Genomic DNA, 25,371 nt, shown 5'->3' with positions numbered 1-25,371 from the left:
GGCGGTAGAGCGGGGACTGGGTACCCTCAGTCCAATCCTCTTGTTGAATGCCCAATGGATAGGTTAAGTACTGACTTAGGGACAGAAAAAAAAGTGACTTTTCTTTGAAACCTCATTTGATGTCTCAAAAAGAGCATCAAGCAGCCATCGCGGGAGAGCCTGTCGGACCCTTGCCGTGGGGTGGTCTCCTTTGAGTGAGGGCAGGGGGCGGGGGCGGAGTTGAACAGTCATCGGTTTAAGGCTTCAGAGCGCGAAGCGGGACGCTGGGACCGAGTTGTGCGGGGCGGGCGGGCCAGGCGCTTCTTCCCGGTAGGGAAGCCGCCCCGCCCGCCCCATGCACCCCCAAACCTCCCGGGCCAGCGAGCGGGTGGGTCCGATCCCTTCCCGCAGACGCGGAGGGTCGAGGTCCAGCTGCAGCCTCGGGCACAGGGGTCCGGCGTACGCCCGGGCGGAGGGGGGTGCGGCTTCCTGCCTCCACCCGCTTCTGTGGGCGACTCCACTCTGGGCGCGCGGGAAGGTGAGGCTCGGCGCCCAGGCGGAGAGCCGCGGCCCTGCGGGACGGCCACCCCTCCGCGACGCTGCGAGTGGGCGAGTCCGGATCCGCGGAGCAACCGCCGCGGCTTCCGGTCCGATGACAGCAGCGCCGGAAGCCGGGGTCCGGGCTGCAGCAGCAGGTGAGAGCCGCGGTGTCCGGGCCTGGAGGTGCGGGCCGAGGGCAGGCGCGGAGGGGCCCGGCGGACGGCAGCTCGGCCGGGCTCCCAGGCCTCGGGCCTCCCCCGAAGCCCCCCGACTAAGTCTCCGCCCCAGTCCGCCCTTGGACTTGTTTGCTCCGTAGTCGTGGGCCCCGGCCGAGAACTGAAGCCCCACAGACTCCCAGGACACGCGAGGAATCGCTTCTGTCGGGGGAATCGCTCGAACTCAGACACCCTGTCCTAGTGCGACCCGGCTGGGATGAGGGGGCCAGGCAGGGCATTAGGTCAGGGTCTTCTGGAGCATGAGTAAGAGTTTGACAGTCATTTGCGTTAATGCAGGTGAAACTCCCAGATATGAAATAGTTCAGGCATCCCCCCCCCCCCCCCCAATTCCTCAGTGCCCCTCTGTATTCCATGGAAAATAGTGGGCCTTTATGTCCCCTCAATTTTGGTTAATGACAAATGAAAGATGGAAACTTCAACCAGCCCTAGCGGGTTTGGTTCAGTGGATAGAGCGTCGGCCTGCGGACTGAAGGGTTCCAGGTTCGTTTCCCAGTCAGTGCACATGCCCGGGTTGCAGGCTCAATCCCCAGTAGGGGGCGTGCAGGAGGCAGCTGACCAATGATTCTCTCTTATCATTGATGTTTCTCTCTCTCCCTTCCTCTCTGAAATCAATAAAAATGTATATTAAAAAAAAAAAAAAAAAGAACCCTGACCGGTTTGGCTCAGTGGATAGAGCGTCGGCCTGCGGACTGAAGGGTCCCAGGTTCGATTCCAGTCAAGGGCATGTACCTTGGTTGCGGGCACATCCCCAGTAGGGGGTGTGCAGGAGGCAGCTGATGGATGTTTCTCTCTCATTGATGTTTCTAAAGCTCTATCCCTCTCCCTTCCTCTGTTAAAAATCAATAAAGTATATTAAAAAAAAAAAAAGAAACTTCAACTAGAGACCTGTAAGGAAAAGGGTGATATGATAGAGTGAATGGTGTGGGGGTGGGGCAGAGGGGTACAGGGTCTAGGAGATCATCTCTGAAGGGATGAAGTTTGAGACTTCAAGGAGCCAAACATGGAAAAGATTTGGGAGAAGACTGTTCAGGCAGAGGGAACAGTCAGTGCGAAGGCCCTGAGGAAGAAATAAAGTGAATGTAGTCAAGGAAGAGAAAGAAGGCTGTGGCCCAGCTGGTGTGGCATTGACCTTTGAACCATAGGGGTCACCTTTGCCATTCCAGTCAGGGCACATGCCCGGATTTCAGGCTTGATCCCCAATAAGGGGCATGCAGGAGGCAGCTGGTTGCTGTTTTTCTCTCATATCTCTCTCTCTCAAAACATTAAAAAAGGGAGAGAGAGAGAGATGAGCAAGGATTGTAGAGTGAAAAGAGTTGGAAACAGAGTTTTCTCACCATGAGTCAAGAAACCCCTGCCCTCACACCTGCCTGCACACTCCACTAGGCACCCTGGCTGGGGCTGATGGAGCTGTGGACAGATATGTTACGCTGGGCAGTTTTGAGCATTGATATATGATATGCGTGTGGTAAGGGGAATCCGGGAGCCCTCCCCACTGTGTCCCCCAGGTGGGGCTTGACACTGGACCCTCCTCCTGCCCCCAGGCAGAGGCCACCATGGAGCAGTGTGAGAGCGTGGAGAGAGAGGTGGACAAGGTCCTACAGAAGTTCCTGACCTACGGGCAGCACTGCGAGCAGAGCCTGGAGGAGCTGCTGCATTACATAGGACAGCTTCGGGCTGAGCTGGCCAGTGCAGGTGGGTGTCCATCCCCCCTCAACCCCAGAGCTCCATTCCTGCCTTCCTGTGGGCCTAGGATACCCCAAAGCTACTTAGTAACAGGGTGACTTTTCCTGCTCTGTCATTCCTCATATATTTATTACTTGGCATTCAACTATAAGGAAAAAACTTGCCCTTCTCCCATATATATATTTATTATTAGTTCTCACTCAGAACTTCTTATTCAATGGGTTATACTGCATTATTGTTATACATTTTGATGCTCAAATTGTGTTAGATTTGCCCAGAGGTATTCCCTAGTTCCTATGTCCTTTTTTAAAAAAAATTGAGCTGATTCACATAAAAAACACAACCCTTTAAAGCAGTGGTTCTCAACCTTTCTAATGCCTCGACCCTTTAATACAGTTCCTCATGTTGTGGTGACCCCCAACCATAAAATTATTTTCGTTGTTACTTCATAACTGTAATTTTGCTACTGTTACGAATCATAAATATCTGTGTTTTCCAATGGTCTTAGGCTCTACAGCAGCGTCTACAGGGTCGCCTAAGACCATCGGAAAACACAGATATTTACATTACGATTCATAACAGTAGCAAAATTACAGTTATGAAGTAGCAACAAAAATAATTTTATGGTTGGGGGTCACCACAACATGAGGAACTGTATTAAAGGGTCGCGGCATTAGAAAAGTTGAGAACCACTGCTTTAAAGGGTACAGTTTCGTGATTTTAGTGTATTTACAGAGTTGTACAAACATTATTACCTTGTAATTTCAGAGCATTTTTATCACCCCCAAAAGAGACAATAACTCCTCCATTCCTCCCTCTCCCCTAGCCCCTGGCAACCACTAATCTGCTTTCTATGGACTTACCTACTCTGGACACATCCTATACTAGTTAATGGAATTGTACAGCCCTGGCCGGTTTTTCTCAGTGGTTAGAACATCTGCCTGTGACTGGAGGGTGGTGGGTTCGATTCTCAAGGACACATACCTCAGTTGCAGGTTGCAAGTTCACCAGCCCCCATAGGCGTGCATCAAGTGGGAGGCAACCAATCGATGTGTTTCTCTCACGTAGATGTTTCTCTCTTTCTCTCTCTCTCCTCCCCTCCTCCCTCACACTCTCTTTAGAAATCAATGGGAAAAATATCCTCAGGTGAGGATTAAAATAAAAAAATAAATGGACTCAGACAATATGTGGCATTTTGTATTCTTTCACTTAGCATAATGTTTTTAAGGTTCATCCCTGTTGTAGAGTGAATAGCTACTTCTTTTTTCTGTGCTGTGTCATATGGTAACTCTGTTAAAACTGTTTTTCCCTTTAAAAAAAAAAAATAATAGCCTAGCTGATGTGGCTCAGTGAGTGAGTGCTGACCTATGAACCAGGAGGTCACTGTTTGATTTCTGATCAGGGCACATGCCCGGGTTGTTCTCATCTTCTTGATAGTGTTGTTTGAAGCACAAACGTTTTTTTTTTTTTTTTTTATGAACAAATGGTACTCTTTATTATTATTTGTTTGTTGTTTCTTTGTTGTTGTTTTTTTAATCTTTATTGTTGAAAGTAGTATTACATATGTCCCCTTTTTCCCCCCTATTGACCCCTTCTAGCCCACCCTGCCTCTGGCCCCAGACCTTCACCACCTTATTGTCAGTGTCTATGGGTTATGCATATATGCATACAAGTTCTTTGGTTGATCTCTTCCCACCCACCCACCTCCCCTGCCTTCCCTCTAAGGTTCAACAGTCAAAGCACAAAAGTTTTTAATATTGATAAAGTTCACTTTATTTTTTTTTTTTTGGTTGCTTATGCTTTTATTGTCATATCTAAGAAACCACTGCCCAATCCATGATTATGAAGACTTACACCTCTGTTTTGTCTAAGAGTTTTATAGTTTGGGCTTTTACACTTGCTCTTTGATCCATTTTGAGTTAATTTTTGTGTATGATGTAAGGTTCAGCTTAATTTGTTTACACGTGAATATTCAATTATCTCAGCACTCTTCTTTCACCTCTGTGTCCTTTTTTGTCTTTTAAATTTATTGTTATTTTTTTCAGCACTCCCTTATTTTCTGGCACAATAAGATATTACCTGGAATCAGTAATTTTTGCAAGTAGCCATGGTTCTTTTGGTGGGAAATGGTATTTGGAAACCATGATCTAGGTTGTTACTGAGGTGTCATTGTTTTTAGGGTTTTTTTTAGCAAATGGATCTTTTTTTTTCTTCTTTCCTATCCATCCATCAGTCTTAGTATATTGCAGGCAATGCATTTACAATGATGCCTTCAATTATAATTCAGTATCACAGGGTTCCTCCCAGACTGCCCCCATCCATAGCTGCATCTCTCTTCTTCTCCAACAGTGAGAAGGCTGACTGCTGATACATTTCTCATCTGCTCAATTTCTATAATACATGGAAAGTATTTTCAGAATTGCTATACTTAGTACCACTGAGAAAAACAATCTATAAAGTAGAGTCTGTTTCCTTTTTATTTCTTAAAGAATGCATGCAGGTGGGTGTGGGCTAGAAGGAGTCAATGGGGAAAAAAAGGGGGACATATGTAATACTTTCAACAATAAAGATTTTAAAAAATGTATGCACATGGAAAAGACTTCGAGGTCAAAAAGGCTGCGAGTGAAAAGTGTCTCCCTTTCACCTCTGATTCCCAGTTTCTGTGCCTCTCTCCAATAGTCATCCCATTCTGTTTCTCAGGTGCCCTTGTATGCAGCATCTGTGTGCACACGTAGATGTCATGTAGAAGTGCTTATTCCCCCTCCTTTTTTTCACACACAGGGAACACCTTGCTCTTTCCCCTACACAGTCTGTCTTGGGGAGTGTTCTGTATCAGTACATAGGGATTCTGCCCCATTCTCTTACCATTATGTGGTTGTGCCATGCTTTTTTTGTGTGTTTTTTTTTAAATTGATTTCAGAACGAGGAAGGGAAAGAGATTGATCAGGTACCTCCTACACATACCCTGACCGGGGATCGAACCTGCAACCTGGGTATGTGCCCTGACCAGGGATCGAACCCACCACCTTTTGGTACACAGGATGACACTCCCACCACCTTTTGGTACACAGGATGACACTCCCAACTGAGTCACACCAGCCAGGCCGGTTGTGCCATGCTTTTTTTTTAAAAAACAGTATTTATTTTAAAAATATATATTATTTATTTATTTTTACAGAGAGGAAAGGAGAGGGATAGAGAGTTAGAAACATCGATGAGAGAGAAACATCAATCAGCTGCCTCCTGCACACTTCCTACTGGGGATGTGCCCGCAACCAAAGTACATGCCCTTGACCGGAATCAAACCTGGGACCCTTGAGTCCGCAGGCCGATGCTCTATCCACTGAGCCAAACCGGTTAGGGCTGTGCCATGCTTTTTTTTTTTTTTCCAATTTTTTTATTAAGGTATTATATGTGTACATATCTTACCATTGCCCTCCCCACACCCCACTCTCATATATGCCCCCTCCCCCCAGAGTTTTGCATCCATTGGTTATGCTTATATGCATGCATACAAGTCCTTTGATTGATCTCTTATCTCCCCCACCTCTCCCTAACCTTCCCCTTGTAATTTGACAGTCTGTTTGATGCTTTACTGTCTCTGTATCTATCTTTTTGTTCAAGTTTATAATGTTCTTTATTATCCATAAATGAGTGAGATAATGTGGTATTTTTCTTTCATTGACTGACTTATTTCACTTAACATAATGTTCTCCAATTCCTCCCAGGTTGCTGCAAATGATGAGAATTCCTTCTTTTTTATGGCAGCATAGTATTCCATTGTGTAGATGTACCACAGTTTTCTGATCCAGTCATCTGCTGACGGGCACCTAGGCTGTTTCCAAATCTTAGCTATGGTGAATTGTGCTGCTATGAACATAGGGGTGCATATATCCTTTCTAATTGGTGTTTCTAGTTTCTTCGGATATATTCCCAGGAGTGGGATTACTGGGTCAAATGGGAGTTCCATTTTCAGTTTTTTGAGGAAACTCCATACTGTTCTCCACAGTGGCTGCACCAGTCTGCAATCCCACCAGCAGTGCACGAGGGTTCCTTTTTCTCCGCATCCTCGCCAACACTTGTCGTTTGTTGATTTGTTGATGATAGCCATTCTGACAGGTGTGAGATGGTACCGCATTGTTGTTTTGATTTGCATCTCTCGGATAATTAGTGACGTTGAGCATGTTTTCATGTGTCTCTTGGCCTTCCTTCTGTCTTCTTTTGAAAAGATTCTATTTAGGTCTGTTGCCCATTTTTTTATTGGATCATGTATCTTCCTTTTATTAAGTTGTATAAGCTGCCTGTAGATGTTGGAGATTAAACCTTTATCAGTGATGCCATTTGCAAATATGTTCTCCCATGCAGTGGGCTTTCTTGTTGTTTTGTTGATGGTTTCTTTTGCTGTGAAAAAGCTTTTTATTTTGATGTAGTCCCATTTGTTAATTTTCTCTTTAGCTTCCATTGCCCTAGGGGCAGTGTCAGTGAAGAATTTCTTTTGGCATATGTCTGACATTTTGCTGCCTGTGGATTGCTCTAGTATTTTTATGGTTTCCCGTCTTATGTTTAAGTCCTGTATCCATTTTGAGTTTATTTTTGTGTATGGCGTAAGTTGGTGATCAAGCTTCATTTTTTTGCATGTATCTGTCCAATTTTCCCAACACCATTTATTGAAGAGACTATCTTTATTCCATTGTATGTTCATGCCTCCTTTGTCAAATATTAATTGAGCATAGTGGTTTGGGTCAATATCTGGATTCTCTATTCTGTTCCATTGATCTATGTGTCTGTTCTTGTGCCAGTACCAGGCTGTTTTGAGAACAGTGGCTTTGTAATACAGCTTGAAATCTGGTATTGAGATCCCTCCTACTTTATTCTTCTTTCTCAGGATTGCTGTGGCTATTCGGGGTCTTTTTTTATTCCAGATGAATTTTTGGAGAGTTCTTTCAAGGTCTGTGAAATATGCCGTTGGTATTTTAATGGGGAGTGCATTGAATCTATAGATTGCTTTGGGTAGTATGGACATTTTAATGATGTTGATTCTACCAATCCATGAACATGGTATGTTCTTCCATCTGTTTACGTCTTCCTCTATCTCTTTTTTCAGTGTCCTGTAGTTTTCCGTGTATAGGTCTTTTACCTCCTTAGTTAAGTTTATTCCTAGGTATCTTAATTTTTTTGGTGTGATGGTAAACGGGATTGCCTTTTTAGTCTCTCTGTCTGTAAGTTCACTATTGGTGTATAGAAAGGCCATAGATTTCTTGGCGTTAATTTTGTATCCTGCTACATTGCCGAATTCATTTATTAAGTCTATTAGTTTTTTGACGGAGTCTTTCGGATTTTTTATGTACAATATCATGTCGTCTGCAAATAAAGACAGCTTTACTTGTTCTTTTCCAATTTGGATGCCTTTTATTTCTTCTTCTTGTCTAATTGCAATGGCTAATACTTCCAGTACTATGTCAAACAGGAGTGGTGAGAGTGGGCATCCCTGTCTTGTTCCTGTTCTTAGGGGAAATGTTTTTAGTTTTTGTCCATTGAGTATGATGTTTGCTGTGGGTTTATCATATATAGCTTTTATTATGTTGAGGTATGAGCCATCTATTCCCACCTTGTTGAGAGTTTTTATCAAGAAAGGGTGTTGGATTTTGTCAAATGCTTTTTCTGCATCAATGGATATGACTATGTGATTTTTATCTTTCAATTTGTTTATGTGATGTATCACGTTTATTGATTTGCGGATATTGTACCATCCTTGCATTCCTGGGATAAATCCTACTTGGTCATGGTGTATGATCTTTCTGATGTACTGCTGGAGCCGATTTGCTAGAATTTTGTTGAGGATTTTGGCATCTATGTTCATGAGGGATATTGGTCTGTAATTCTCTCTCATTGTGTTGTCTTTATCTGGTTTTGGTATTAGGGTGATGCTGGCTTCATAGAAGGAGCTTGGAAGTGTTCCTTCCACTTGAATTTTTTGGAATAGTCTGAGGAGGATAGGTTTTAGTTCTTCCTTGAATGTTTGGTAAAACTCTCCTGTGAAGCCATCAGGCCCCGGGCTTTTGTTTGCCGGAAGCTTTTTGATGACTGCTTCAATTTCGTCCATAGTTATTGGCCTATTGAGCTGTTTAGATTCTTCTTGATTGATTTTTGGAAGGTTATATTTTTCTAGGAATATGTCCATTTCCTCCAGGTTGTCCAGTTTGTTGGAATAGAGTTGTTCGTAGTATTTTGTAACAATCCTTTGTATCTCAGCGGGGTCTGTTGTTATTTCACCTCTTTCATTTCTGATTTTGTTTATTTGGGTCCTCTCTCTTTGCTTCTTGGTGAGCCTGGCTAGAGGTCCATCAATCTTGTTTATCCTTTCAAAGAACCAGCTCTTGGTTTTGTTGATCTTATGTATTGTTTCTTTGGTCTCTATGTCATTTATCTCCGCTCTGATCTTTGTTATTTCCTTCCTTCTGATTACACTGGGCTTTTCTTGCTGCTCTTTTTCTAGCTCTTTGAGTTGTAGGGTTAAGTAATTTATTACCATTGTTTCTTGTTTTTTGCAATAGGCCTGTAGAGCTATGAACTTCCCTCTCAAGACTGCTTTCGCTGTGTCCCATAGATTTTGGATTGTTGTGTTTTCATTGTCATTTGTTGCCATGATGTTTTTTATTTCTTCCTTGATCTCTCTGGTGACCCAGTCCTTGTTTAATCGCATGCTGTTTAGTCTCCATGTGTTTGATTTCTTTGGATTATATTTATTGTAGTTGATTTCCAGTTTTATGCCACTGTGATCTGAGAAGATGCTTGATATAATTTCTATCTTCTTGAATTTGAAGAGACTTTGTCTGTGACCCAGCATATGGTCTATCTTTGAAAATGACCCATGTGCACTTGAGAAGAATGTATATTCTGTGGCTTTGGGGTGAAATGTTCTGAAGATGTCAATTAATTCCATCTGGTCTAGTGAGTCATTTAGGATTGCTGTTTCTTTGCTGATTTTTTGTTTAGAGGATTTGTCCAGTGGTGATAGTGGGGTATTAAAGTCTCCTACTATGATTGTGTTGCTATTAATCTCTCCCTTGATATCCTCCAGGAGTTTTTTTATGTATTTGGGTGCTCCTATATTGGGAGCGTATATGTTTACCAGAATTATTTCTTCTTGTTGGATTTCTCCCTTTAGTATTATGAAGTGGCCATTCTTATCTCTTGTTATGGCATTTACTTTGAGGTCTATTTTGTCAGATATAAGTATTGCTACCCCAGCTTTTTTTTCATTTCCATTTGCCTGAAAGATATTTTTCCATCCCTTCACTTTCAATCTGTGTGAGTCTCTTGTTCTGAGGTGGGTCTCTTGTAGACAGCATATATATGGGTCGTGTTTTTTTATCCATTCAGCTACTCGATGTCTTTTGATTGGAGCATTTAGTCCGTTTACATTTAAAGTTATTACTGAAAGGTATTTGTTTGTTGTCATATCTATTTTTGTGTCTGTATTCCTTCTTACCTGTTTATTTCTTCTTTTTACAGTATTCCCTTTAGCAATTCTTGCATTGCTGGTTTGGTGGTGATAAACTCCCTGAGGCTTTTTTTGTCTGCAAAGCTCCTGATTTCCCCTTCAATTTTGATTGATAGTCTTGCTGGATATAGTATTCTTGGATTCAGTCCTTTGCTTTGCAACACTTTGTATACCTCCTTCCATTCACTTCTAGCTTGTTGTGTTTCTGTTGAGTAATCATTTGACAATCTGATGGGTGTTCCTTTGTAGGTAACTCTCTGTCTCTCTCTTGCCGCCTTTAGGATTCTCTCTTTATCATTTATATTTGCCATTGAAATTATGACATGTCTTGGTGTGGGTCTTTTGGGGTTGATCCTGCTTGGGACTCTCTGTACTTGCGTAACTTTTATCTTTCCCATATCCGGGAAGTTTTCTGTCATTATTTCTTCGAATAGATTTTCTAATCCCTGCTGCTCTTCTTGTCCTTCTGGCAGCCCTATTATACGCATGTTACTTCGTTTCAGGTTGTCCCGAAGCTCTCTTAGGCTTTCCTCCTGCTTTTTAATTTTTTTCTCCAATTGCTGTTCATATTGAGCTTGTTTCTGTACCTGATCTTCTAACTCACTAATTCGGTCCTCTGCTTCTTGTAGTCTACTGTTGAAACTTTCCATGGTGTTTTTGATTGTAGCTATATCACTTTTCATTTCTTCCTGATTCTTGCATAAGTTGTTGATTTTCTCATCCATCCGATGTATAAATTCCATGACCATTACTCTGAACTCCTTTTCGGTCATGTTGCAAGCTTCAGTTTCACTAATTTCCTTTCTTGGCGACTCCACATTTTCTTTCCTCTGTGAGTTATTTCGTTTCCCCATTCTGGCTATTACCAGAAAGCTCAAGCTTCCGTTTGCGTGGACCTGGGCCGTGTGCTGTGGGGACTTCGCTCCACCCTAGTTTCACTGAAGTGCTCTGACACTAGGACGTGTGGCTGTCTTTGGTTGGTGGGAACCAGACTTGCCCAGGATCAGAGTCCCCAGTGTTCCGTGTGGTCTCGTGTGCACGTTTAGAATCAGGGGCCCTGTCTGCACCACACTGTTGGTATGTGCCGAGAATGAGATCCTTAGCATGTGCCAGGAGTCAGAGTTTCCCTGTGTCTGCACCAAGACTCGAGTGTCAAAGTCTCTGTTGCCTTGTGCGGTTTCTCGTTGAGAATCAGGGTCCCTGTGTGTGCACGCACCAACAATTGGGGTCGCTGGCTCTTAGTGTGAATGCGCTGTGAGTCAGGGATCCCAGGCAGCTGTGTCCGGCGTGCCAAATTCCCTGAAGTGGAGCTGCGTCCTGTGTGTGCTCTCTCTACTGAGCCAAACCGGCTAGAGCACACATTCTTAAAATCCTGAAGGTGAGCCGGCTCAGTGCACTCTCCCAAAGACCCGGAAGGGGGGCGGAGTCCGTCCTGCGCGCCAAATTCCCCAAAGGGAAGCCCCTCTGTGCACGCTCTTAAGAATCCCCGAAGGGGGAGCTGTGACCCGCGAGCCAAATTCCCCGAAGGGGAGCCCTCTGTGCGCACTGACAGATTTCCCCAACGGGGAGCTGCTTCTGTCCCGCGCGCCAAATTCCCTAAGAGGGAGCGTGTCCCTGCGCAAAGCTCTGCAGCTTGGGCCAGGGGCGGGTCTATCAGTTACTATGGCGCTGTCTGTGCGCGCACCTGTGAGCAGCTTGGGGGAGGGGCGGGTCTATCAGTTACTATGGCGCTATCAGCGCCTGCGAGGAGGGGGATAGGCTCTTTGACTCACGGAAATCTGCCGGGAAGTCTGGATTCTTGTTGTCTGTTGGTCTGAAGCTGTGATAGCAGTTCTCTGTCCCCAGTGGCTGCAGGGTCCTGGTTTGTGTCAGAAGCCAGGATCCGAGTCTCAGGCAGCTCTGTTTCTCAAGATGGCGTGGTCTCCGCGTCCGCACCAGCCGCCGAGAAGTGTCCGCTTTGTGCGCGGGGCTCCGCCGTCTAGGGCTGCCCTGTTCGGGAGCCCCTTGGAAGACCTGCAGAATCTAACTGACCCTATCTCATACACACACACACACCACACACATCTACACTCTCCTCTATGGGTTCCTCACTCACACTCTCTCTCTCCCTACCTTCCTGCCGGTCGCCATCTTTTCAACACTCTGTGCCATGCTTTTGATGGAATCTGTTAACTGTGTGGAAGAAACACTTCTTTTGCTGGTCCAAAACTCACACTGTCTGTGCTCTTGGTTAACAGGTGGCTATGGCTGCAGTGTGTTCTCAGGGAGAGGGTTTCTTCTCAGATGGGGATTTGTCAGGACTAATGTTGTCTGTGGGGTCCTTGGCAGTGGAAATTGGGGGATTCCAGGTTAAAAAGGCGCTGGTTTCTTAAGAGTGTTGCTTTGTTCTAAAGGAGATGTGGCTAGAGAATGTGCAGTGTGGCCCTCTGTGACCTAGGGGGAGCAAAATGTGAGAAAAGAGTGGCAAGCTGGGCTTTCGGAGAGCAGTGCTGATGCTGGCAGTGGAGTGTCTTCCTGGGGTAGATGGGTGGCCCAGCCACCACCTCCTTTTTGTATTTTTCAGGACTCATCCTACCTAATAATAGACAAATATGCAAATTAACCGTACCTTTGCTATGCCCACGATTGGCCAAGAGGCGCAGGGGGGCGGGACTTGGGGTGGCCGGGGTGGCCGATTGGGCCAGCAGGACGCTGAGCTCGGGTCGCCAGCGGGGGCGCGAGCTCAGCGTCTGCGCCATGGCTGTGCTGCGGCACAGAAGGGGCCTCTGGGACAGCAAGCCCACGTCCCGCCGCGGACCATCAAAAGCGGGGGAGCTGGGTGCCTGTCCGTTCCGGCACCAGGCCTTTCAGAAGCCTCCCCCGCGCCGGAGGTTTCTGAAAGGCCTGGTGCACCAGCGGACAGGCACCCAGCTCCCCCGCGATCGAAAGTGGGGAGCTGTGTGTCCACTCCGGCACCAGCGGACTCCCTGCCATCAAAAGCGGGGAGCAGGCTGCTAGCAGTGCCCGCGGAGCGTGCTAGGCTTTGCGGGGCAGTGGATATGGCCTGGATGGCAGGTTAGGCCTAGGGGACCCTACACGTGCATGATTTAATCATGCACTGGGCCTCTAGTTCACTTATAAGGACAGAAACCCAGCTCAGACTAGTGTAAACAAACATACACACAAGTCAAGGGAGCTGGATTTATGGGTTCAGGTAACTGAAGGGTCCAGCCCGGCTGCATTCAGGTACCCAGGTGATCCCTCAGTCCACTCTGGCTTCATTCTCAGAGGCTGCTCCCCCGAGATGCCCACGTGCTCCAACAGCTCCTGTTCACATTTTGTTTGTTCAGCAGCCTGGCAGAATGCATCTCTCTTCCAGGGCTTCTGCTCTCGGAGCTGCAAGTCTCCCTGGCCCTCTGGTCACGTCTCTTCCCTGAACCGAGGTGATGCAACTAGAGAAGTGGCGTAGATGCTGGGCCCGAAGAAGGGTCAAATGCCCAGTTTGCTCTCTTCTCCAAGTCTCACCTGCTCTTGGTGGTTGGTCTGGCTCTACCCTGGCCATGAGGGAGAAACCACTTGGAGCTGGAATCCTGAGCCAGGAATCCCTGAGCTTCCCTGGCCGCCCCTGGCCCACCTGGTGTGCTCTAGTTGATAAGAGGCATTCATGTGAGGACAATGTTTTAAGGTTCAAAGCCTTCCCACACAGGGCATCTCACTCAAGATAATCAAGAGCCATCAGTGTGGTGGTGAGGAGCACAGACTTTAAATCTATCACTGCTGTGTCTCTTGGCAAGTTCCTGCCTCAACTATAGGACAGGCCGTGGATAGTGCCCACTGCACAGCACGAGGGTGAGGATTAAATGAGCCGAAATAAAGTACTTACCCGTAGTAAGTGCCAAATTATCTTCAGTTCTCAGCCACCTACAAGCTGGTGCTATCTCCCCCATTTTATAGATGAGGAAATGAAGACAGAAATGAAGTCAGGCAGATTAAAATTGACAGGACCTGAAATAGAAGCTGAGTCTTTTTGAAAATATATTTTATTGATTTCAGAGAGGAAGGGAAAGGGAGAGGCTGGAGAGAGCCAAGGATGAGAGAGAATCATTGATTGGCTGCCTCCTGCACGCCCCCTACTGGGGATTGAGCCTACAACCCAGGCATGTGCCCTTGACCAGAATAAAACCCGGGACCCTTCAGTACGCAGGCTGAGGCTCTTATCCACTGAGCCAAACCAGCTAGAACCAGAAGCTGAGTCACTCTGGAGTTCAGGGCTGCCTCCTGGGCCTCTGTGGGGAGAGGAAGCAGAGACAAGTTCTGTTCCTGTGTCCTGACTCACTGCTAGTGTTTCTCTGCAGCTCTCCAGGGGACCCCTCTCTCAGCCACCCTCTCCTTGGTGATGTCCCAGTGTTGCCGGAAGATCAAAGACACGGTGCAGAAATTGGCTTCGGACCACAAGGACATTCACAGCAGTGTCTCCCGAGTGGGCAAAGCCATTGACCGGGTGAGCATGTGGGCACCTGGCCTGGGGATAGGGATACCTGGAGTTGGTATGTCCCAGGGCTTATCAGGAAAGCAAGTGTGAGGAATGCGAGTGCCGAGTCACAGGGCCCTGTCTCTCGTCCTTGTCAGAACTTTGACTCTGAGGTATGCGGTGTAGTCTCCGATGCAGTGTGGGACTCCCGGGAGAAGCAGCAGCAGATCCTGCAGATGGCCATCGTGGAGCACCTGTACCAGCAGGGCATGCTCAGCGTGGCTGAGGAGCTGTGCCAGGTAATGGCTCTGTGGGGAAGGTGCTGGGACCTGCCTATTCTGTTTTCTTTCTTTCTTTTTTTTTATATTTTATTGATTTTTACGGAGAGGAAAGGAGAGGGATAGAGAGTTAGAAACATTGATGAGAGAGAAACACCAATCAGCTGCCTCCTGCACACTCCCCACTGGGGATGTGCCCACAGCCAAGGTACATGCCCTTGACCGGAATCGAACCTGGGACCCTTGAGTCTGCAGGCCGACGCTCTATCCACTGAGCCAAACCGGGTAGGCCTGCCTATTCTGTTTTCTACTCAATCATTTTTTTATAATACATTCCTGTTATTATTGAAATAAATTTATATTAGAAAGGAAATCAGTTCTCCTGCTATAAATAGAAGGGAGCTCGGTGAGCCCTGGCCAGGTAGCTTAGTTGGTTAGAGAGCGTTTTCCTGATATACCAAGGTTGCAGGTTTGATCCCTGGTCAGGGCACATATAACAATCAACAATGAATGCATAAATAAGTGGAACAACAAATCGATGTCTCTCTTCCTCTGTCTCTCTAAAATCAATCAATAAATTAAAAATATTAAAAATAGATACAGTGAAAAGCGAAGTCATTAATTTCTAACTAGGGTTGGTTGCCAGGCAAGGTTCTGAGTCAAGGGGGACTAGTAAAGTGATGAGTTTCTTAAAAAGGGAGATTAGTAAAATGACAGAGTAGCACCGTTAGGTGTTAAAGCACACTGGCAGTAAAAGTAAAGTATCCTTTCTCTTAAAGTAATTAAGAGGATTGAAAAGGAATACTTTCTCACCATGCTACTCAACACAGGGACTGGGAGGGACTGTCTCCATTACCTGGGTGAGGTTATAGTCTGCCCTGTGGTACTCAGCTTCCCAAAACTGAATTGGGGCCAAGTGGCTGGCAGGAGACCTCAGCTCCTCATGCAAGGTCTCCAGCCTGTCTTAGACAGATGAGGTTTTATTAGAACAGAATTTTGGAAACAGTGTCCTCCAGTGATGGGATCATGCTCTCCCCACAGGAATCTACACTGAACGTGGACTTGGACTTCAAGCAGCCTTTCCTGGAGTTGAATCGAATACTGGAAGCTCTGCACAAACATGACCTGGGACCAGCGTTGGAGTAAGTGGGTCTTGGGTGGGACAGCAGGGGGCAGGGCTTGTCTGTGGCCTTCACCTCCCCCAGTGTACTTGACATACCTCCAGCTCTGTCTTGTGGCCTCACATAGGCTTTTGGATCCCACCCCTCCATCCCAGCTCCCTCGGGACTCCTTCTTTCATCCCACCAGCTCCATACTCAACTGGCCCCTTTCTTTCCAGATGGGCCATCTCCCACAGGCAGCGTCTGCTTGAGCTTAACAGCTCGCTGGAATTCAAGCTGCACCGACTGTACTTTATTCATCTCCTGGCTGGTGGCCCTGACAAGCAGCTGGAGGCCCTCAGCTATGCCAGGCACTTCCAGCCCTTTGCTCGGCTGCATCAGCGGGGTAAGTGCCAAGGGTAGTAGATGCTGCTGGGCTCTGGCAGATGTCGCTCTTCCTCACTGTCTCTGTCACACCCTTCTAGCTGCATCTCAGAACCACCTCCGGTCCCCGTCACCAGCTTTTGCCATACCCACACACACACCATACTGGGTTTATGTGTGCCACGTCACGCCTGCCCTCATGCTGCTCTGCCTCAGTACCTCCTCTGCAGGTGCCTGCCTGAGCCCTCTTCCTTCACATGTGGATTTCTAAACCTCAGTCATTTGTTTCTCCTTCCAGATGTTCCCCATCAGTAACCACCATACTGCTAGTAACTTTTCTTTAGCTCCCTTCATATTTACTACTTTACATTTTACTAAAAGGTAAACATGAAAACAAATCAGTGTTATTAAATTTCAGCTAGATGCCTCTTGAAAGTTTTTTAGAAAGAGGTATTAGCTAGTGTTCTAAAATAGATGTGAGTGCCACCCCGAGATTTGAGGTTTGTTCCCTGATGCAGTTGAAGGATGAGAAGGGAACCAGGACCCCTCCTTCCTGATGCACAGGGTGATGCCTGTCCTGGTCCCACATAAATAGCTCCATTTTTAAGGGAAAACCAGTTTTACCTGAAGACACTTCAGTCCCTGCCTGGCCAGGCCAGGCACCTCAGAGCCTTGGTGTTCAGCTTGCTCCCCATCCTGCTTCCACAGCCATACTGTCCCTGGGGCTGGGCACCCAGCCCTGAGGAGCGGCTGCCTCCTGTGCCCTGGTCCTGCACGTGCTGAGCTGCGCCTGGTTGCCTTGCAGAGATCCAGGTGATGATGGGCAGCCTGGTATACCTGCGGCTGGGCTTGGAGAAGTCGCCCTACTGCCACCTCCTGGACGCCAGCCACTGGGCTGAGATCTGTGAGACCTTTACCCGAGATGCTTGTTCCCTGCTGGGGCTTTCTGTGGAGTCGCCCCTCAGTGTCAGGTACAGCCACCCTGTGGAAAGGGCAGCGTGAGTGGTTGGATTTCAAGGGAAACAATTTGCCGAGGCTGGGTCATGTGCCAGGGACAGACCTAAACTGGCTCTCTAAGTATGTCCATCTTCCAGATAGGAACTACTTGTGTCCACAGTTGGAGAAACTGAGATTAGGAAGAGTTATGGTCCAAGGTCACCATGAGGTTAGTAGCAGGGTCAAGATTCCTATTTTGTAAGGCCTCTTGAATGAGGTCCCCATTTTGCCTGCACCTCACTGCTGGATTATCACAAGACTCTCTGCACTGGCCTTCTCTCAGCCTCATCTGTCAAACACCACTTCCTCTCTGGTAGATCTGAGTAACCGAGTTACAGGTTTTGAGAGTTTTCACTCGAAGGCTCCTGTACAATAATGCTCTTCTCATGACTCCTCAGTGACCTAGGATTAGAGGTACTCACTTCACAGAAGAGAAAACAGAGGCTCAAGGCATGAATTAACTTAAAGGGCACATGGACCTGACCCCAGAGCCACTCACTACACCATAGTGGATAGTGTCACGGTGCATTTACTTGATTATGGAATCTCATGCTCCACTGTGTGGTAGACTCTGATTATAGGACAGTATTTCCCAGCAGGAGCACCATCTGCCACTCACACAGCACAACAGCCCTCTGCATCATAGCCATTTAGCACCCAAGGCTCCAGCCGGTTCGCTCCCACGCCCACCCAGATCATGGTGAGGTCTACATCTGTCCCGTTTCCAACTGCCCCAGTTGATAACCAGTTATAGGGGTGCATTATGACAGCAGAGTGGGGGCCTTTCAAACAGATCAGTCCCCATCACACCAAGGACTTTTCAGTGGTTTGGATGAGCAGATACCTGCCCCCTGGATCTTTTGTCTCTCTTGTATGTTCTCAAGTTTGAGGGTGCATTAGAATGACACATAATTACATATGTGGCACTTCATAAGCAACCTGGTTCTCAAGGACTGATTTAACCATGTGCCAACTCAGAACCCTGACCCGAGTCCCATGCTGATGGCAAGTGTGCAGGTCCTTTGTCTGTCTGCTGGGGTCCTGGTCTGGCCACTCTAGCCCTTGCTCTTTGTTCTGCAGCTTTGCCTCTGGCTGTGTGGCACTGCCCGTGCTGATGAACATCAAAGCTGTGATTGAGCAGAGGCAGTGCACAGGGGTCTGGAGTCACAAGGATGAGTTACCGGTGAGCCCTGGCTGAGGGAGGTGTGGGAAGAAGGCACTGGGGATAGCCACGGCAGGAAGTGGGACTCATCCCTTGGCTGGCCTCCCCAGATTGAGATTGAACTAGGCATGAAGTGCTGGTACCACTCAGTGTTCGCCTGCCCCATCCTTCGCCAGCAAACGTCAGACTCCAACCCTCCCATCAAGCTCATTTGTGGCCACGTTATCTCCCGAGATGCACTCAACAAGCTCATTAATGGAGGAAAGTAAGTTCCCTGTGCTCTGCTCCTGCTTGGCTTGGCTCTCCTGCTAGCCAACCTCTCAGACATTCTTGGTTCTCCCCCCTTTGCAGGTTGAAGTGTCCCTACTGTCCCATGGAGCAGAACCCAGCAGATGGGAAACGCATCATATTCTGACTCCTGCCTGGAAGGAACTTTATTTAAAGAGATTTTTCACACATGAGACTTGCTGTCTCACTGGAGTGGTTGGCTTCAGTGGATTGTGGTTCATTTCAGAATTGCCTGAGTGCCACAGAAGGGGCCAAGGAGGGAGATGAACCAAGCTGCACTGGGAAGCTGGCTCCTTGACTGTACGGGCAGGGATATGCTGGCCTCTGTATTGCTGCTGTCTCCGTTTATGTTTGCCACTGACTTAGTAGCAATGGACAGAGGAGCAGAGGACTTGGGTGGCGGCAGCAACTGTCTTTCATCCCTGCCCTCAGCCAGATCTTTCTGCCACACCAACGCCCTATCCACTGCTCCCACTGTACAGCCTTACAACTGTCTGTATCCATCATCCACCAGTAAATACTCTGGGATACAACTGAATGCCATTTCTTTTATAACTTTGAACAAAATATATTCACAGGCCTTCTCCTTCCTTTGCTGCAATTATGTCCACTGCACACAGGTACTGACATGGCCTGGCTGCTGCTGCTGCTGGTGGGACCATGCCAGCCACAGTGCCCAGTCAGGAAGAACCCAGTCTACGTACATGTCTGATTGGGCAAAAAAGATGGGAGATTTCAGTCCCTGGGGAAGGTGTTTTTACATACATAAAATCTCATGACCTCCGTGTTAGAAATCAGGGCAGGGGGATTTGGGAAGATTAAATGACTTGTACAGCAGGGCTCCCAGCTTGTCAAGGAGAGCTTGGAGTTTAAACCAGATGAAGTTCAAGCTCTTTCCAGTTTATTCCAGGGCACTTGAGGCCTGGTTGCTATGTATACTGAGTCCTGTGCTGGGCCTTGAGAGCAGGAAGATACCTTAAGTCTAAAATGTTTGAAGGGACTGGGTTACCAGGGCCATCATGCCAAGCAGGAAAGATGGCCTGGGGTTTTGTATTTAGCTTCATAATCCCATTTAAAATGTCCTGTGTGGGTGGGTAAATTGCTTCCATAAGCTTCCCAATGGCACTAAGACTCATGCAGGAAGAAGAGGGATGGGGGTGTCCCCGACAGAAGCTGTAGGTTTTCAGGCCATGGGGTCTGAGCTCAGCTGCCTTACCTGTGACTTCCACCTACTGGGGAAGTGAAAACTCGGGAGTGAGCAGCAAAGTTTGTTCTCAGCTTGAGTCTAGCACCAGCCCTGGCAGCCAGGCATTAGCACTGAACACTCTTAAAGTCCTTGGGGTCATCTGGCGAGAAAGCCTGCTTCACTCTTCCCTGCCCACCAACTCCTTGGCTCCACTAGCAGCTGCTGCTTTAAAAAACATCCACAGAGCCCTGGCTGGTGTGGCTCAGTTGGTTGAGCTTTGTCCCACGCACCAAAAGGTCCCTGGTTCAATTCCTGATCAGGGCATACCCAAATTGTGGATTTGATTCCCAGTTGGGGTGTGTACAGAAAGCAACTGATCAATGTTTCTCTTTCTCTCTCCCCCTTCCTCTCTCTAAAATCAATAAAAACATTTAAAGAGAAGAAAAAAAACCAGCCACAGACTCATCACATTTTAGTCTTAGCATTTACTTCCTTCACACCTCATTCTTCAAACTGAGTGCCAGGAAACTCAACAGGAAATAACACTGATGGAGAAGATGCTGTTGGAGCTGCCTGGGAAAAATACGTGCCTCAGAAGACTAGGAGATGCTGTGAGTGTGAGCAGCAGAGGGCAGCCAGCTGGCTCCCTGCCAGCCCCACAGCTTCTGGAGCAGGTGCCCAGGTTGCTGCCCAAGTCCTTCACACGGGTGGGGGCAAGGCTTGCACCTCCTCCAGGCATTCATCATAGGTCTCCTGGTACTCCTCGTGGGGCTTGACCATTATCACGCAGGTGGGGCGCTTGGAGCCTGCAGCTGCACCCAGGTCCTGCAGAGGAAAAAGGGCTGTTTGGAAAAAAGGCCGCACAACCTATATGCCAAGGAGTCACAAACTTATGACCCACCGGCCTAATTGCTATTCGGTCAGCAACATATTTTAAAACAGTTAAAATTGCTTGCCATCATTTAAACTCAGCAAACTTTCAAGGAGTCCAGCAACACTGGGCCTACATTCCCACATGGCAACTGTGAAAGGGCTCCAGCCCAGCAGGGGCTGTCCCCTTAGGCAGTTTCCTGCCATCCCCCACTCCCTGTGCCCCAGACCTGGCTCCTGCTATGTGAGGATGAGCCAGATCCCTAAAACACCCCTTCTAAAGCACTGCACCCACCTAACAGGACTAACAAGGGTGCAGCATGTTTGTTGACAGAGCATGTCCATATACTGTATACTTTGTTTCATTCTTACAGGCCACAGAGGAGGGGATTCCCATTTTACAAGGAAATATAAGTGCTGAGAGATAACTTACCAGCATTCCCCTACTTAGGAAGCAGCTGAATCAACAATCCACACAGACCCATCTTAACTCCAAAGTTCACTCTTTCCACTATGGACTGCTGCCGAGACCCCATCCCAGACCCTCTCCTCTAGTGCTGACCAAGATCAGAGCTGAGGGTGTGCCTTACCGTCTTAGAAGGGATATAGACATAGGGCAAATTCCGGTCCTCACACATAACTGGGAGATGGCAGTATACCTCAATGGGCAACGTGTCTCCTGCCAAAACCATGATCCTGAAATGACAGAAACAGTCATTTCTAGCTTGTTCATTCCCTCTTTTTTTTTTAAAAAAAAATATACTTTATTGATTATTATTATTATTATTATTTACAGAGAGGAGGGGAGAAGGATAGAGAGAAACATTGATGAGAGAGAAACATCAATCAGCTGCCTCCTGCACACCTCCTACTGGGGATGTGTCCACAACCAAGGTACATGCCCTTCACCGGAATTGAACCTGGGACCCTTCAGTCCGCAGGCTGACGCTCTATCCACTGAGTCAAACCAGCCAGGGCTGTTCATTCCCTCTTTTAATTGAAAGTCCACCTCTGGACTGGGACAGAGATAAGATGGCTCCTGCCCTCAAGGAGTTATTAATGTGGGTCGCCCAACCTCTGAAAGAGTGCAAATCTGTGTTTGGTGACTGTGTTCCTCTGGGGAGGCAACCTCTATTTCTTGGCAACAAATGCCACCAAGTGTGGCAAGTGGTATCGTACTGGGACAGATGAAGGACGGGAGGGACCCCAAGGAGTAAGAGCTCAACTCTCTTTGGAGTCAAAAAAGGAGTCAGGAGGCCACACTTGAACAAAAAGCTGAATGATGACTGTCAGGAAGCCCATGGAGCAGCAGGGGGCAGAAAAAACATTTAAAGAGGAGAATCAAAATGGCACCGGATATGCAGAGGCAGGCTGATGGCAGCCTGGGATGGCTTTGGAATCCAGAATGGGGATGGGTAGAAGGAAGAAAATCAAAATGGCACCAGATATACAGAGGCAGGCGGATGGCAGCCTGGGATGGCTTTGGAATCCAGAATGGGGATGGGCAGACAAGAAGGCTAGAAAGATTGGCAAGGGCCAGATCCAAGGACCTTGAGTGCCAGACTAAGCATGGGCCTTGAATGACAGGGAACCAAGGAAGGCTTGCCAGAGAATCCTCGGCTGGGGCTCCTAGCTGGCAAAGTGCCAGGCTCTGGTAAGGCCCTCAGGAGCCCGGAAAACACAGAAGCAAGAGTCTGTGAGATGCAAACAGCTGGAAAGAACTCTTGGTTTAAAGTACTGGGTCCAGCCAAAACCGGTTTGGCTCAGTGGATAGAGCGTCAGCCTGCGGACAGAAAGGTCCCAGGTTTGATTCCAGTCAAGGCATGTACCTTGGTTTCGGGCACATCCCCGGTAGGGGGTGTGCAGGAGGCAGCTGGTCGATGTTTCTCTCTCATTGATGTTTCTAACTCTCTCTCCCTCTCCCTTCCTCTCTGTAAGAAATCAGTAAAATATATTAAAAACAAATAAAGTACTGGGTCCATATTCCTAGTTTTCCTTTTGCCTCTTGGACTCTCCTCCTCTCAAGCGCCTTTTCTTTGAATAGCTTTTATTTATTTTTATTGATTTCAGAGAGCGAGGGAGAGGGGGAGAGAGGGGGGGAGAGAGAGAGAGAGAGAGAGAGAGAGAGAGAGAGAGAGAGAGAGAGAGAGAAACATCAATGATGAGAATCATTGATCAGCTGCCTCCTGCACATCCCCTACTGGGGATTGAACCTGCAACCCAGGCATGTACCCCGACCAGAATTGAACCATGACCTCCTGGTTCATAGGTCAACACTCAACCACTAAGCCACACCAGCCAGGCTGAACAGCTTTTATTTATTTTTATTTTTTATTATTTTTTTAAAATATTTTATTGATATTTTACAGAGAGGAAGAGAGAGGGATAGAGAGTTAGAAACATCGATGAGAGAGAAACATCAATCAGCTGCCTCCTGCACACCCCCTACTGGGGATGTGCCCGCAACCAAGGTACATGCCCTTTACCGGAATCGAACCTGGGACCCTTGAGTCCGCAGGCCGACGCTCTATCCACTGAGCCAAACCGGTTTTAGCCTGAACAGCTTTTAAATGCTGATGCTCCACCCTAGCTGGTTTGGCTCAGTGGATAGTCAGCCTACGGACTGAAGGGACCTGGGTTTGATTTTGGTCAAGGGCACATGCTGAGGTTTCAGGCTTGATCCCTAGTAGAGGGTGTGCAGGAGGCAGCCAATCAATGATTCTCCCTCATCATTGATGTTTCTATCTCTCTCTCCCTCTCCCTTCCTCTCTGAAATCAATAAAAATATATTAAAAAAATAAATGCTGGTGCTCCTCATAGCCTGGTCCTTGGCTGCCCTCTCAGTACCTTCTTGCTGACTCCATCCATAGTCATGGCATCAAGTTCCATCTACTAGTATGTCCTGACAACTCCCAAATTTATTCTCTCCAGCCTGGCCCTCTCTCTTTCAAGTTGGTAGCCCATATGGCCATCTCTCTATGCTGGGGAGAGAGGTCACGAGTCTAAAAGATACCTCAAAAACTTGTCTAAAATCAAACTCCTGATCTTCCCACACAATCCCAGCCCTTCCCCCACAGTTCACTATCTCAGTGTGGGCCCTTTGTCCTTTCAAATGGACCCACACCCCCTCACTCCATGTCCAAAAGTCCTCTCGGGTATAAGCACTTTAATTCCCTCCATCTCCAACCTAACCAAAATAACCTTCATCTCTTCTAGACTACAGTACCCTATATCAGTGTCCCCATCTACTCTTGAGCCTGATCCTATTCAAAGTTGATGCTCCCTGGCTTTAATCCTCAATGCCCTTCCAAAGCTCTGAGTACAAAAACGAAACTTACCATGGTTTACAAAGCTCCATGAGAAGGGAGCACTTCTGCCCACCACTACCCTCTCCTGCCCTGGGACCTAATTTCTTCTGGCAAGCCCCTCTCCTCCAAACCAATTCCTGTATCTTCAGATCTCAGCTACCTCCAACCTAGGTCCAACTCCCCATTGAGCATCAAATCTCCCCAGCAATTTATCTCCTGAGAACCTACAAGGCACTCCTGGGGATTAAGTGGGGTATGGCTTTACCCTATTCCCATAGAGCTTACATGGAATAAAAATGATGAGTTTCAGATTGTGATAAATGCCAGGAAAGAAAGATGTAGGGTAATGAAGTCTCTCACTGCATCCTATACTTTTCCTTCATAGCTATTACAACTTTTCATTTTGAATGTGACTATTTGATTAAAGAAATTGTCTCCCCATAGTACAGTGCCTAAACAGAGTAGACACTAAAATAGTCGCTGAATGAAAGAAGGTGGGGTCTACCCTAACACATTTAGTTTATTCGATTTGCTTCCCCTGGAATTCATTTTCCCCGTGGTGTCCCTTAGCGCTAGGGTAATTGAAGTGAGGGTTTGTTGAAGGGAATTTACTGTCTGCTTGGTTATCTTCTAATAGAATCAGAGTACTTTTACCGAACACCTACTAAATAGTAAGGATACCTTCATTACCGTTTCAAGTGCAAAATCCAGCAGGAGGGGGTTCTTACCCTTTCTCGCCTTTGTTGACAAACTTCTGAACCTCCTTCACTCCGCGCCAAATCTGCTTCTGTTTCACGGCTGCAATGACATAAGTCAGTTGCGGGGAGGGGAGCGGGCCTCGTCCAGCAACCCGCACCCTCACCGGCCACCGCAGCCCACCGCACCTTTCTTGATGCATTTGTAGAGTTTCCGAGTGAGGCGGCGAGAAGCCAGGGGCTGTGCGATGGGGTTCAGATTCACCAGCAGCTCCTGGTAAGTGCGCTCTCCGGAGCAAGCCTCCGCCTGAGCCTCCCGCCCTTCGGGATCTCCCTTTATTTTGGTCATCGCAGCGGCAGTGGTAAGGATTCCCCAGTAGAAGATCCACGCGGCCCGCGCTGCAGGAATCACTTCCGGATCACAGCTCTGGGGAAACCCACAGAACGTCACAGCCAATTAGGAAAGGAGGTCTCGGACTCAGACCAATCGTTGACGCTCAGCCCCTTCTATACAAAGCTTGGGGGCGGAGTCTAGGCCGAAGGGGCGGGGCCGAGCACCGCGGGCCTTGAGGGAACCTGAGGCTCCGAGAGGAGCCCGGATGGAGGCGGGGCCCTGAGGGAGGCGGGGACGCAGGGGCGGGACTTGGGAATCCGCTGGGGCTGGTGGGAGTTCGGCATCACCAGGACTCCCAGGGAGCACGAGCACGTCTGA

The 25,371-nt window shown here is 47.6% G+C and overlaps 2 protein-coding genes across 3 annotated transcripts; one reads left to right on the top strand and one right to left on the bottom strand.

Moving 5' to 3' along the window:
• Nucleotides 1–614: 614 nt before the first annotated feature.
• On the top strand, nt 615–19,383 carry RMND5B (required for meiotic nuclear division 5 homolog B). 2 transcript variants are annotated; one of them, XM_079771625.1, is made up of 10 exons: nt 615–674; nt 2,297–2,447; nt 14,277–14,422; nt 14,551–14,691; nt 15,712–15,812; nt 16,010–16,176; nt 16,960–17,125; nt 18,231–18,333; nt 18,423–18,577; nt 18,664–19,382. In XM_079771625.1, exons 2-10 carry the CDS (start codon nt 2,309–2,311, stop codon nt 18,725–18,727), a joined length of 1,182 nt encoding a protein of 393 aa, XP_079627751.1. In that variant the 5' UTR covers nt 615–674; nt 2,297–2,308; the 3' UTR covers nt 18,728–19,382. The 2 variants fall into 2 exon arrangements, with proteins under 2 accessions (XP_079627751.1, XP_079627752.1); XM_079771626.1 differs by lacking the exon at nt 615–674 and adding an exon at nt 1,136–1,235 and having other exon boundaries at nt 18,664–19,383.
• A 929-nt stretch (nt 19,384–20,312) lies between these two features.
• Nucleotides 20,313–25,079, bottom strand: NHP2 (NHP2 ribonucleoprotein). Its single transcript, XM_079771627.1, has 4 exons — nt 24,849–25,079; nt 24,693–24,762; nt 21,247–21,352; nt 20,313–20,611 (listed from the first exon to the last, which is right to left on the bottom strand). The coding sequence occupies exons 1-4, from the start codon at nt 25,006–25,008 to the stop codon at nt 20,486–20,488; spliced, it is 462 nt and encodes a 153-aa protein (XP_079627753.1). The 5' UTR covers nt 25,009–25,079; the 3' UTR covers nt 20,313–20,485.
• Between the last annotated feature and the right edge of the window lie 292 nt (nt 25,080–25,371).

The sequence above is a fragment of the Cnephaeus nilssonii genome (assembly GCF_951640355.1).
Source record: "Cnephaeus nilssonii genome assembly, chromosome: 5".
Taxonomy (NCBI): Eukaryota; Metazoa; Chordata; class Mammalia; order Chiroptera; family Vespertilionidae; genus Cnephaeus; species Cnephaeus nilssonii.
This window is presented reverse-complemented; position numbering and strand designations above follow the sequence as displayed.

Bases quoted from the DNA above. Each gene is read 5' to 3' on its own strand.
- RMND5B (XM_079771626.1), top strand. From the start codon at position 2,309: ATGGAGCAGTGTGAGAGCGTGGAGAGAGAGGTGGACAAGGTCCTACAG. The intron at 16,177-16,959 runs GTAAGTGCCAAG...GTTGCCTTGCAG, and splicing joins TGCTCGGCTGCATCAGCGGG to AGATCCAGGTGATGATGGGC. The intron at 18,334-18,422 runs GTGAGCCCTGGC...TGGCCTCCCCAG, and splicing joins GTCACAAGGATGAGTTACCG to ATTGAGATTGAACTAGGCAT.
- NHP2 (XM_079771627.1), bottom strand. From the start codon at position 25,008: ATGACCAAAATAAAGGGAGATCCCGAAGGGCGGGAGGCTCAGGCGGAG. The intron at 24,763-24,848 runs GTGCGGTGGGCT...ATGTCATTGCAG, and splicing joins CTACAAATGCATCAAGAAAG to CCGTGAAACAGAAGCAGATT. The intron at 20,612-21,246 runs GTAAGGCACACC...TTTCCTCTGCAG, and splicing joins TCTATATCCCTTCTAAGACG to GACCTGGGTGCAGCTGCAGG.